Source organism: Myxocyprinus asiaticus, chromosome 47, assembly GCF_019703515.2.
Source record: "Myxocyprinus asiaticus isolate MX2 ecotype Aquarium Trade chromosome 47, UBuf_Myxa_2, whole genome shotgun sequence".
Classification (NCBI taxonomy): Eukaryota; Metazoa; Chordata; class Actinopteri; order Cypriniformes; family Catostomidae; genus Myxocyprinus; species Myxocyprinus asiaticus.
Genome location: NC_059390.1, coordinates 18,349,390 through 18,363,704, shown reverse-complemented (window position 1 = coordinate 18,363,704; position 14,315 = coordinate 18,349,390). Strand labels below are relative to the sequence as shown.

Sequence of the window (14,315 nt, the reverse complement as noted above, 5' to 3'; positions counted from 1 at the left end):
GGGCCTGGGTAGCTCAGCGAGTATTGACACTGACTACAACCCCTGGAGTCGCGAGTTCGAATCCAGGGCGTGCTGAGTGACTCCAGCCAGGTCTCCTAAGCAACCAAATTGGCCCGGTAGCTAGGGAGGGTAGAGTCACATGGGGTAACCTTCTCATGGTCGCTATAATGTGTGTTTCTCGCTCTCTGTGGGGCACGTGGTGAGTTGTGTGTGGATGCCGTGGAAAATAGCGTGAGCCTCCACACACGCCACGTCTCTGTGGTAATGCGCTCAACAAGCCACATGATAAGATGCGTGGATTGGCGGTCTCAGATGCAGAGGCAACTGAGATTCGTCTTCCGCTACCCGGATTGAGGCGAGTCACTATGCCACCATGAGGACTTAGAGCGCATTGGGAATTGGGCATTCCAAATTGGGGAGAAAAGGGGAGAAAAAAAAAAAGAAAAAAAAGGAGTGATGGCTGCTGGAAATGGGGCCTGTCTAGATTTGATCAAAAATGACTTTTTTCAAGTAGTGATGGTGTTGTTTTTTACATCAGCAATGTCCTGACTATACTTTGTTATCAGTTGAATGCCACTTCGGTGAATTAAAGTACCAATTTCCTTCCGAAACAGCAAAATCTGTACATTATTCCAAACTTATGGCCACCAGTGTACCTCAAGTGGTAACATCAAAATGAAATTATTTTATTCAAGTTTTCAATTCATCTTACTCCAATGAAGGTAATCTTTAAGAGTCAGATCAGCTTCGCTTAACATTTTCACCTTTTAGAGTGTATATTGGCACTTATTGTACTGTTTGCTATTGCCATGTGTGTGTTCGGTGTTTGTAATACCTATGTATGTGTGTGTGTGTGTGTGTGTGTGTAGTGGTGTGTATGAGGTGTAACGGAGAAACATACAGAGGACCCATGGATCACACAGAGAGTGGAAAAGAGTGCCAGAGATGGGACTCACAGAAGCCTCATAAACACACCTACCAGCCTCACAGGTACACACACACGCCTGTGCACTAACACACAACAAGCATCACTGACGTGCACAGAATGGGGTCTACAGGGGCGCAAGCCCCTGCCCCTTTCGTTCACAAATCTAAAGGTGCCCTTTTGCTCGAGGGGAGATTTAAGTGGAGGTGCCTTTAAGAGCATGCTGCAGCACAATCCCCCACTGACAGGCTGAAACTCAACAACTTTTGGGTCGGTTTCTATATTTTAAGTCCTGGACCGATTTCTCTTCCCACTCTCTCCATTTCCTTCAGCCCCTGTCCCTGCTAAGGTCTGTGCACGTCACTGACAAGCATACACAAACATCACTGATTTGCAATGCTGTCTTCTTTATGTGTATTTACAGGCATATTGATAAAGGCCTGGATGACAACTACTGCCGTAATCCCAATAATGACATACGTCCGTGGTGTTACACGATGGACAAAAACACTCCTTGGGAGTACTGTAACATCAGCGTGTGTGGTCAGTTCACAAGGACTTTTGGCTCTGTTTTGTTGCTTATAATGTTTGCATGATGTTATAATATGGTTTAATGTTTCAGGTTGTATCTCAGCTAACAAACTTGTGTTCTTAAATGTTTTCCAAATGTTACCCTGTGGTTATGGGAACGTAAAAATGTCTTAACGCGAGTAGAACGTTATTTAAAGGCTAGAATAACATCTCTGAAAATGTCCTGTGAAAATGTCCAGAAAACTTAATTTGCCAGCTTCTTTATTAGTTTTCACTGTGGGAATTTTTTTTAAAGAAATGTAGTTTAAAGGACATACAAACAATATTATACTAAGAAGGTTATTATACTAATAACGGCATAAAACTCTTCCATTAATGTTATTCTAACATTTGTTTCTAACCTTTACATAACGTTAGCCAAAAATTCCCTGGTTCATCTAGGTTCGTCCAATAGGAAGCTGCCACCTCATGGTTTAATATCTATGCATGTATGTTTTAGCTCGAGAGGAGAAGGAGAACAGAAGAGAAACAGAGCAGCAGGAGATGAGAAGAAAAGGGAGGAGGGTTGTGGAAAGCTGGAGATGATATATAGATATATGTAGAAATATATAGTATTTGTGGCATAATTATTATGCAATAATTCCTGAATGTTTTCGATGATTAAGTCATTAATGGCTTTATAATTAAAGGACTTTTTGCATCACTGAACAGTAATGTAAACCAGTTTTATTAGCAATGAGAGAATTTTGGCATTCGTTTATTTTATTGTCATCTGAATTTGAATTAAAACAAAATCAAGACCATTAGCACTATTACATTGTTTTTTTAATGACTGTAAAACGTACCTCATTCCTCATGTCTCTGCACAAATGCTCCGTTTTGTGTGTGCTTTGCTTTGATTGAATGTACTGTGTATATGCATGCATACACATAGGGAAGATTATATACAAGTTTAAATCAAACTTATAGTATCTAATGCATTTGGAAGAAAGTGATATTTAGATTAGCTCAGAGATTGTATACAGGTGCACTGACTCGCTATAAATCTCACTGTTCATGTTTAACATCTATGGCAATCTTTCCATGGAAAATGCTGATGCTTGAAATGCCTGGCATTCTCTATCTCTCTCTTTCTCTCTCACAGACTCAGATAATGACATAGAAGTGGACGTTACCACCTCTTGTTTTCGGGGTCAGGGAGTGGGGTACAGGGGTACATTCAATGTGACCCCTGCAGGTGTGACCTGTCAGCGCTGGGATGCCCTGTTTCCCCATAATCATTCTTACACGCCGCACAACTATAAATGCAAGTGAGTCTCACTTCACCACTACTGTTTTATCAGAACAGTATAATCAGAAGTGGATTTTTACATTTCCTGAAGACAACTCACCACCATAATGCTAGGGTGTTGTGGGTGGTTGCCAGAATGTTGCTATGCAATTGCTAAAGTGTTCCAAGTGTTTTTTATTGAGTTGCGATGTAGTTGCCTGCATATTCTGCATTGTTTTTAGTGGGTTGCTATGCAGTTGCTACTGTAGAATATTCTTGGTGTTTTTTAATGGGTTGCGATGCAGTTACTATCATGTTCTGCATTGTTTTTAGTAGGTTGCTATACAGTCGCTAGCATGTTCTGGGTGTTTTAAATGGGTTGCAATGCAATTACTAGCATGTTCTGCATTGTTTTTAGTGGGCTGCTATGCAGTCACAAGCATGTTTGTTTTTAGTGTGTTGCTTTGCAGTCGCTTGCATGTTCTGGGTGGTTTTTAGTGTGTTGATATGCAGTTGCTACTGTAGCGTGTTCTTGGTGGTTTGTAGTGTGTTGCTATGCAGTTGCTTGCATGTTCTGGGGGGTTTTTAGTAAGTTGCTATGCAGTTACCACTGTAGCATGTTCTGGGTGTCTTCTATTGGGTTGCTATGCAGTTGCTACTGTAGCATGTTCTTGGTGGTTTTAATGCAGTTGCTACTGTAGCATGTTCTGGGTGTTTTTTAGTGGGTTGTGATGTAGTTGCTAGCATGTTCTGGGTGTTTTTTAGTTGGTTGCAATGCAGTCGTTAGCATGTTCTGCATGGTTTTTAGTGGGTTTTCAATGCCTTGCTATGTGGTTGCTAGGGTGTTTGTTTATAAGTCAAAAGATCCCACCCTCAAGTCTCTATGAAATTCTGGTCCTTCGATATGACTCGGGTCTCTCCATCAATGTAAGTCTAGCTATTTTTTTCTATTTTATATTCCACTAGGCAAAATTTGTAATTTTTAAAAAGTTATAACACACCTGTCCTCAACAAACCATGAGGATTGAGGTATCAGTTATGTCTGTAGCACAAACTGTGTGGGATGATTAACACAACAAAGTTTAATGCTTAGGATTACAATTTTTTTTGTTTTGTTTTTCAAATCCCCAACCTTATGTATGAGCTATAGCAATAGTTAATAATTACTAAATTCATTAATATCAGGATTAACACCCCTCACATTTGACTGATCCCAAATCAGCCCTGCCACTCTGAAAATGAAAATACACACAAAAATGATTTTACAAAATGTTTTATGTGTCACTCAGGGATCTGAGGGAAAACTTTTGCAGAAACCCAGATGACTCTGAAATTCCCTGGTGCTTCACCACAGACCCAAAAGTACGCAAAGCTTTCTGTACTAACATCCCCAGGTGTGAGTCAGAAAGCTCTGACAGCACAGGTGAGATCATATAGACTTCAAATACACAACCACAAAATCTCAAATCTGTCTTTATGGCTAAGCAGCATAAACCATATTGAGCCACAAAATGAAGTTTGTTGTTCCAACACTCTTCCAGCTCATCATAATTTACAAGAATTTTAATGTTGAAAATGAAGGAAAGAAGTTTTGGCTGAGGCGCCATCATGTACATATTGAGCCTGCCTGTAAAGATCTGGCACACCGCTCAAGTGTGGTTTTGTTCTAGGTACCCTCACATTCCCCTTCATTTGTGTCACACAAATCACAAAGCTCCTAAAAGAGAGATAAATTGAGTCTTCTGCAAAAATCCTGCAGTCTGCAGCTGTTTCAAAATCCAGTTAGAATAATCTCTGTTTTTCATGTACAGTCCAGCTTTGTGTTTCAAAAGACACATTTCTCACCAGAAGAGTCCCTTTGAGGTTTCAGGTCAGAGAGACAGGGCAGTGCCTATCTGGATTCACTCAGACTTCAGTCAGAACTTGGCACAGACAAAAGCTTTTTCCCCCTACATGTTTGCCAGCCACCAATTGTAAAGCGGTCCCTGACGTGGAATTGGCCCTCACCCACTAATAAAATACTTTTTCAAACATGCTTACTTCATGACAGCATGGATACAATCAGCAAATCCATAAATGATCTAAACATGGAGCTATGATTATAAGTGGATTTTACTGAAGGTAAATGCATGTATGTTTGCATGTGTTTGGGAGTGTAATCTGTGTAGGGAGGTGAACACCAGTTTAGAAACTAAACTTAATATTATTAATATTAGTTTCATGTCTGTTTCATTTGTGTCCTAGAGTGTTATGAAGACAACGGGGAGAGTTACCGTGGTAATTTGTCAAAAACGAGATCTGGTATTCAATGTGGACTGTGGTCTGATCACACTTTCAGGTAAACAGCTGTTTCAATTAAATTTTTAAAGACATTCAAAGGTGCATGTGTAAGTTTTAAAATACTGTATCCTATCCCAGCTTTATGTGCTGAGATTTGTAAATTGATTTAGAGTTTAAACCCCCTGAATGTTAACACTTTGGCTATGTGGGGCTTTTGCAGTAACATTGCTCTGTTTTTGAGCCACCCGATATAGGTTAAATATTGGTTCAACCAAAGTAAGTAGGTGGTTTTGGGGGGAGCATTTTGAAAACCTTTAAAAAACTTTAATTTGCATTAAAAAAAATAAACGTTACACTACAGCTTTAAAGTAAAGGATTGTCTTTTGGCTGTATCAAATTATGGCTGGGTTTCCCAAAGCCCTAAGTAGAATGTTAGTTGCACATAAGTAACTCTTAATCTCTATGGCACATCCCAAAAGCATCGATATCTAAGTAGTGAGTCAAAATTGTGTAAATTAACAAGAGCTTTGTACCACTCTTACAGTAAGTCCATTAAGTGTAACTTAAATATATCTTTCAGAGTTCACAGTTTATCAGAGTCAAAGGGGCATGTACTGTATAATAAATTATATTAATATATTTTGATCATTGGAAAGCCATTGTACAGTGTTTCAGAGGATAAAAAAGTGTTGAAAAATTAATCAGTAGGCAAACAGAAAATCAATAGGCATTCTCAGCAGTCTGCACATGTGAGTTGATAAAATTAGGTCTAAATTTACATGACAAATAATACAGTATAATGATTTATTGGCCTTCTTTGATAATAATTACTGTAATGGCAATAGAAAGATGATATGTTCATATTAAACAGATTTTTAAGAAGAGATATGTGAGTGTGTAAATGTGACCCTGCAGTTTAAAACTTAAATAAATAGTTCTAAATAAATAAATAAAACACTTGAACTTGCCTTTAATTGTAACCAGATTATTAATATTTAGATATGTCTATGTGTAGTTCAGTACTGATGTCCGTCATTTTAATCCTGTTCTGTGTGCATCTGTTCAGATTCCAGAGAAAGAAACAACACTTCAGGCCACGTTAGAGCCCCTCATTGCGTACATTCACATTACATGCATATCTTGCGTCACTTTCATTAATTTCTTTAAGAGCTGAGCATTAATACATCTGAAACCCCATCTTGCCAAAGCCATCATTATTTCTTTAGTTAAATTCTGAAATAGTTAATACATTTCGTCTCCTTAACAAAGTTACAGACAATTTCCATATTGTCCACATTATTTTCATGTTGAGAAGACAAACTCTTGAATATACTGGCCAAAGTAATCAGCACCTTTGGACCGGACATTTGGACTGTAACGAGGCACTTAAGTTCTACTTTTTAACATGCTAGTTTGGGAAACTGGTGTTACTCAATTGTAAAATAACGAGCGATGTTAGTTAAAATGATTGTAAAAGCTTAAGTTGCAATGTTATAAGGAAACCCAGCCTATGTTTCTTTCTCAATAATTGACAATGCTATGAAATGTCTATGAAACAAGTGGACAATTAGCTTTCACCCATCCAACTTTTTACAGATCCTAAAAGTGTTATTTTAGTGAGTTTATCAGAGCTCTGGTATAGTGTTTAGCGCATATGCTATAGAAATGTTGAGCCTTGGCGCTTATGTTGGGGTGTGCAGGTTTGAGTCCGACTTGTGTTTAAAGCTACATCAGAAACCTGATTTTGCATTTTGAGGAGGTCCAGAACCACTATAAGCATTGAGGGGGACATGTCTCCCCCTAATTTCAAGAGTAGTAGTCAATCAATCATGGTGTTTAAAGTTTAACTGTGTAAATTCTGTGGCACTGGCGTCAACAAATGGAACTGCAAAAATAACTGTCTTCAAACAGGTTTCCTAAACCCTCCCCATAAACCATTTTATGCTTAAACTTCACTTCATGTCTGAACTTTTACATTCAGTCCACCCTTCAAGAATGAATAATTGGTTACTTTCACATTTTGCACTTTTTGTGCATTTTTGCTCTTTCAATCAGTATTTGACGACTCCTTTGGAACCACTTTTCGTTGCAGAAGTCATACATTATACATTACATACAACTCTGATGTTGAGTTTGTTTTGAGAAGCGATTACCAGGCAGTATTACAACACTGAAAAAGGTCTAAGGTGATAACAAATAGAAGGGGGAGCCAGGCAGGTCATATTCATCACTGACACTCTGAGGACCAAAAATGCCACACACTGTTTCCACAGAGACAAATGCCCCATAAAGCACTTGCTCAGTGTCCTGTAGCCCCTCCACTCTGTTAACATAGCTTAATTTACAGGAATTTTAAAAGACAAAATGGCACAGATAGATGGACATGTTCCAGGAGTGACCTCTGACTCCAGGAAGTGCTGTCAAAGCACAGATAGATCAAAGCCAATCAGCTTCTTCAATTGTTGGCCAACCAATGAGTCTGCCTCACATGGGGTCGAAAGGTTATTTCTGAGAAAACTCAATGTTGGCTTGTTCAACAGACACAGGGGACGAGAAATTACCTCTCCACTCTATCACTCTCTGCTTCCTAGACATTTTTTATTCTGGATTTTCTGCCCCTCCAATCGCTGGACTGTCCGTCTTACTCTACGATTTATTTTCTTAGTAAGCCAACTCTGTCGAAGTTGCTTGGTGTGCAGGTTGGAACTGGCTCATGTGTAGAGTTGTAGACTGGAGGTGTAATACGCAGAGCCTCTGACTTCTCAGAGTTCATACCTTCAAAATGTTATGGGTGCTGGAGGGAAAGAATGAAAACGATTCCTTTTTGAAGGTCTTTTACGGATTGTCACAGTCACTTACAAGTCAACTTTTCCATTCCTCCTGTCTTGGCCTGTTCTTCTCAACAGAAATTCAGATTTCCTGTTCTGTGTGTGTGTGTGTGTGTGTGTGTGTGTGTGTGTGTGTGTGTGTGTGTGTGTGTGTGTGTGTGTGTAGGAGAGACACACGGTCAGCGGAGGCCAGTGCAGGCTTAGAGTTGAACTTATGCAGAAATCCTGACCGAGATAAGCATGGGCCATGGTGCTACACATCCAACTCCTCCATTCCCTGGGACTATTGTGGACTAGAGCGCTGTGAGTTTCTTTTCTTTATAGTTGACCAAATCATGTTTAAATAAATTCATGCTAATTTGGTGCTGGTCTAGTTCATGCAGAATATATATATATATATATATATATATATATATATATATATATATATATATGTATATGGATGGACGGATGGATAGATAGATAGATAGATAGATAGATAGATAGATAGATAGATAGATAGATAGATGTTGCTAGGCATTGCTAGCATAATTTAACATGTATGAGAATACATGTGGATGTATTATATAACTTTATATCTGTAGATGTAAGGTTATTTAAATATCATACACTGATCAGCCACAACATTAAAACCACTGACAGGGGAAGTGAACAACATTTATATCTTGTTACAATGGCACCTGTCAAGGGGTGGGATATTTTAGGCAGCAATTGAATAGTCAGTTTCAACACAAACCGCTGAAAAACTGGCCATGATAGAAAGGTGTCAGAATACAGTGCATCACAGCTTGCTGCATATGGGGCTGCGTAGCCACAGATCGGTCAGAGTGCCCATGCTGACCCCTGTTCACTGCCGAAAGTGCCTACAATATGCATGTGAGCATCAGAACTGGCAGCAGGATGTACTATGGGAAGAAGGCAGGCCGGCAGAGGCAGTGTGATACTCTGGACAATGTTCTGCTGGGAAACCTTGGGTCCTGGCATTCATATTACTTTGTGGATGTTACTTTGACATGTGCCACCTACCTAAAGACTGTTGCAGACCACTGTGGAGGCAGGGGTGTGGTCAAGCGCCGATCTGTGGAGAGTGAGGTCTGGGAAAGCTGAGTGGTTAAGGATTTACACCTGTGCTAACACCTGTTTGTATTTCCAGTGAGCTGTGGAGGAGATAAAAGGGGAGGAGACGGCGGCAGAAGAGAGAGAGAATTGTGCTTGAACCACCTGTGTGTGTGTGTGTGTGTGTGTGTGTGTGTGTGTGTGTGTGTGTGTGTGTGTGTGTGTGTGTGTGTAGAGTGTGTTGCTGAAAAGCAACAAGTTATCCTGTAATTAAAGGGATGTTTATTGGAATGCCATCTCCCGCTTCCTCCTTCCCTGGAACTAAGGGATTTGTTACAACCACGTACACCCCTTCATGGCAACGGTATTCCCTGATGACAGTGGCCTCTTTCAGCAGGATAATGTGCCCTGCCACACTGCAAAAATTGTTCAGGAATGGTTTGAAGAACATGACAAAGAGTTCAAGGTGTTGACTTGGCCTCCAAATTCCCCAGATCTCAATCCGAATGAGCATCTATGGGATGAGGTGGACCAACAAGTCCAATCCATGGAGGCCCCACCTCGCAACTTACGTGACTTAAAGCATCTGCTGCTAACGTCTTGGTGCCAGATAACACAGGACACCTTCAGAGGTCTTGTGGAGTCCATGCCTCAAAGGGTCAGAGCTGTTTTGGTGGCACGAGGGGGACCTACACGATATTAGGCAGGTGGTTTTAATGTTGTGGCTGATCGGTGTATGTTATGTCATCTTACTTGAACCCCGTAATCAGCACGACTTTGTCTGTGTTTGATGATGATGCAGGGTATTCAAAATGAACAAATTTTGTCAGGAGAATTGAACTTAAACAGATATCCCGTGCTTGTGAGTAGGGAGCAGAATACTGCATTGGGACCCTGCGAACTGGAACGCAGCTTGAGTGTTGCTATCATGTTGGTTGTAGTTTCTAGCATTTTTTTATATGTAGCTATAAGCATTGCTAGCAAGTTGCTAGGCATTGCCAACAAGTTGTAACATGCTGCTAGCATTGCATATTTTAGCATATACAGGTGCATCTCAATAAATTAGAATGTCGTGGAAAAGTTCATTTATTTCAGTAATTCAACTCAAATTGTGAAACTCGTGTATTAAATAAATTCAATGCACACAGACTGAAGTAGTTTAAGTCTTTGGTTCTTTTAATTGTGATGATTTTGGCTCACATTTAACAAAAACCCACCAATTCACTATCTCAAAAAATTAGAATATGGTGACATGCCAATCAGCTAATCAGCTCAAAACACCTGAAAAGGTTTCCTGAGCCTTCAAAATGATCTCTCAGTTTGGTTCACTAGGCTACACAATCATGGGGAAGACTGCTGATCTGACAGTTGTCCAGAAGACAATCATTGACACCCTTCACAAGGAGGGTAAGCCACAAACATTCATTGCCAAAGAAGCTGGCTGTTCACAGAGTGCTGTATCCAAGCATGTTAACAGAAAGTTGAGTGGAAGGAAAAAGTGTTGAAGAAAAAGATGCACAACCAACCGAGAGAGCCGCAGCCTTATGATTGTCCAGCAAAATCGATTCAAGAATTTGGGTGAACTTCACAAGGAATGGACTGAGGCTGGGGTCAAGGCATCAAGAGCCACCACACACAGACGTGTCAAGGAATTTGGCTACAGTTGTCGTATTCCTCTTGTTAAGCCACTCCTGAACCACAGACAATGTCAGAGGCGTCTTACCTGGGCTAAGGAGAAGAAGAACTGGACTGTTGCCTAGTGGTCCAAAGTCCTCTTTTCAGATGAGAGCAAGTTTTGTATTTCATTTGGAAACCAAGGTCCTAGAGTCTGGAGGAAGGGTGGAGAAGCTCATAGCCCAAGTTGCTTGAAGTCCAGTGTTAAGTTTCCACAGCCTGTGATGATTTGGGTTGCAATGTCATCTGCTGGTGTTGGTCCATTGTGTTTTTTGAAAACCAAAGTCACTGCACCCGTTTACCAAGAAATTTTGGAGCACTTCATGCTTCCTTCTGCTGACCAGCTTTTTAAAGATGCTGATTTCATTTTCCAGCAGGATTTGGCACCTGCCCACACTGCCAAAAGCACCAAAAGTTGGTTAAATGACCATGGTGTTGGTGTGCTTGACTGGCCAGCAAACTCACCAGACCTGAACCCCATAGAGAATCTATGGGATATTGTCAAGAGGAAAATGAGAAACAAGAGACCAAAAAATGCAGATGAGCTGAAGGCCACTGTCAAAGAAACCTGGGCTTCCATATCACCTCAGCAGTGCCACAAACTGATCACCTCCATGCCACGCCGAATTGAGGCAGTAATTAAAGCAAAAGGAGCCCCTACCAAGTATTGAGTACATATACAGTAAATGAACATACTTTCCAGAAGGCCAACAATTCACTAAAAAAATTTTTTTTTATTGGTCTTATGATGTATTCTAATTTTTTGAGATAGTGAATTGGTGGGTTTTTGTTAAATGTGAGCCAAAATCATCACAATTAAAAGAACCAAAGACTTAAACTACTTCAGTCTGTGTGCATTGAATTTATTTAATACACGAGTTTCACAATTTGAGTTGAATTACTGAAATAAATGAACTTTTCCACGACATTCTAATTTATTGAGATGCACCTGTAGATAGATAGATAGATAGATAGATTCGACAACATTCAAAATTGGACGCAGTTGACTTCTGATCAATATTTCACCAGTTCCCATGAGCAGCTCTTTTTAAATGATAATCAAGTCACAGTACAAATTTCCCATACACAGTCATTATGACGGAAGATAAGAACCCTGACCTACATGCCACACGGGTGCCTTGTCCTCATTTGTAGCTTGAAAAGCTTTTCGAATGTTATGTTAAAAGAGTTGTGTTTGTGGTTCTTGTCATTCTCCTCAAGCAAGCCGTCACAATAATGCCAGAGAGATGCAGTCCGTTCATCTCTGTGCCCATGCAGCTGTGTCACTCAATGTTTTAATTGTATTGCATTTAGGCACAACTGTGATGGTCTGCTTATGCACATTGATGAAGAGGAGGCTTTTTGTGTATGCTCAACATTTATCATCTTAAATGGAAAAATGGTCTTGGGATTATTAAGTGATTATATTTTGAATTATTCAAAACAAATCAGATTATTGTAGGTCTCCCTGATATCATAATTTCAGCCAATCCAATCTCATTTATTGAAATTGGTTCGTCTGACAGTTATTTAAAAGAGGGAGTTGTTCACATAGATATTTTCATATCTGAAGAGCATTCAAGAGTTCATGTTATATATTTATTGCAGTTTTTGAAAGTGAACCATCATTCTATCATTCTTTCATGTCTTATTCAGGTGAATCGACGTCCTTTGATGACCATCAGAAAAGTAAGTGAGTTTATAACTTTAAGTTGTAAAGATCTTTCATATTATTATGCAGCATATGATTCCAGAGCAGATGATCAAATAAAAAATCCATGAGGTGAATATTCAGATACAGTATATGGCAGGGGTGTCCAAACTATGGCCCGCGGGCCATATGCAGCCCACCGACTGCTCTGATGCGGCCTGAGAGATTTTGAAAATAGAACATAATTTGGCCTGCTACTGAGAAATTATATGAAATTCATATTCTGAACACTGGGTGTCACTATCATGTACAGCCACATTTCACAGCGCATTTGTCTCCACAAGAGTTCAGGAGTTTGGAATCCTCCAGATTTCCACGCAGGAAGTGACATGCACAAAGAATGATGCATTTGTTATAGGACTGTGTAACAGTTCAAGGATGGGCAAGAAGGAGGTGGGAACTGGCTGAACAGTAAACATAAAGTTTTAATGTCAAACTTAACTTAAACAAACATAATAAACACAGACACACATGCAACGCGGCCGCATGCATCTCTCTCTCCCTCGAGCTGGCTTCTCCGGCTCCCCTTTATCACCATCACGGCCTGGCCACGCCCTCCTCCTTGTCACACTCCTCCCCTGCCCGATTCAGGCCAGGGCGCCACCGGTCTGACTAACTCCCCCTCCCCATCTCTAGAGGGGAGACGCTGTCCTTCCAGCCTATCTGTCAGCCAGTGGTCCACCCCGCCTCCTGTGAACCTGGGGGAGAGATGAGGAGAGGCGTGGGAAGAGGGAAAGGGCGAGCGGAGACACACAGAGATAGAGGAGAGAGAGAAGAACTTGCTCGCTGGCTCCCGGACGCGCTGTCTCCCGGTCCTCAACCGCTCCTCCGCCCTCTGGTGGATGCCAGCTCACTCCTCCCCCGGCGGACGGCAGCGAGTCCTCCGGCCCCTGGCGGACGGCAGCAGCTTCTCCCCTGGCGTGTGGCAGCGGCGAGGACTGCATTTTACCGCTCCTCACTTCTTCAGTGGATGGCAGCGTTTCTTCTGGCTTTCGGTGGCCGGCAGTGACCCCTCCGTCCCCAGGCAGATGGCAGCAGCTTCTCCCCTGGCGGATGGCAGTGGCGAGGACTCCGCAACAGCGCATCCCTCCTCTCTCTCGGGTTTCAGCACCACTGTAACAGTTCAAGGATGGGCAAGGAGGAGGTGGGAACTGGCTGAACAGTAAACATAAAGTTTTAATGTCAAACTTAACTTTGACAAACAAGCAAACATAACAAACACAGAAACACATGCAACACGGCCACGTGCGTCTCTCTCTCCCTCGAACTGGCGCCTCTGGCTCCCCTTTATCTCGCTCTCCCGCTGATCAGCTGATTCAGCACTGGCCATGCACCATCAAGGCCTGGCAATGCCCTCCTCTTCATCACAGACTGGTATGGGGTTAGATACTTTGCTCATGTACTCGTTCTCAATAAAATGTCCCGATGCATGCATTGTACAACTGAGTAGAGCTGCCGTTGTTTATTGTTTAGTTTATTGAGCACACACAGAGACGCACGAGCTGAGCACACTCTCCAAGAATGTCTTCTGCAGTGCTGGGAATTTTATTAATAGTTGTGAATTGGTTCGTTTTGATATTTCATTGAAACAAGAAAAATGATTCACAGATTTCTCACCGCCATTTGAGAGTAAGGACATAAGAGAGATCATTCAAATCACTCGCGCATCTCTCCCTGTACTGCGCACGCTCAGCTCGCACTTACGTATCAAGCAAATAAAGGGAGCACAATTTGTATCAAATTAAAATCGTATATGTAACACAAGTAACAATAGAACAGAAACTATGATTGAATTACTAATAAATGAAGAGTAATTCCTTGAATAATGTCATAGCAGGAAAATGTAACATATTCTAATTATTGTTATGCGTCACACCCAAAACTGCTTGTGCTTTGAAGTGACTGAATGGACGTCAAAAAATAAAAAACGCAAAATCCAAGGGCGTTGAAAGTAACAAGTTCTTACCCAGTATAATATTTGTTACTTCACAGCATGGTCAGAAATCAACTTTTCCATAAAGGGGACAATAAATGGATATC

General features: G+C 41.0%; 1 protein-coding gene across 2 annotated transcripts in view; it reads left to right on the top strand.

Moving 5' to 3' along the window:
- The window catches only part of LOC127436761 (hepatocyte growth factor-like), a 34,092-nt gene that overhangs the window by 13,387 nt on the left and 6,390 nt on the right, over window positions 1-14,315 (top strand). For both annotated transcript variants that reach the window (XM_051691113.1, XM_051691112.1), the window contains exons 6-12: window positions 870-990; window positions 1,350-1,468; window positions 2,601-2,766; window positions 4,016-4,149; window positions 4,971-5,064; window positions 8,001-8,137; window positions 12,221-12,253. In XM_051691113.1, coding sequence (XP_051547073.1) covers window positions 870-990; window positions 1,350-1,468; window positions 2,601-2,766; window positions 4,016-4,149; window positions 4,971-5,064; window positions 8,001-8,137; window positions 12,221-12,253 — 804 coding nt within the window. The remainder of the gene's footprint in view (window positions 1-869; window positions 991-1,349; window positions 1,469-2,600; window positions 2,767-4,015; window positions 4,150-4,970; window positions 5,065-8,000; window positions 8,138-12,220; window positions 12,254-14,315) is intronic.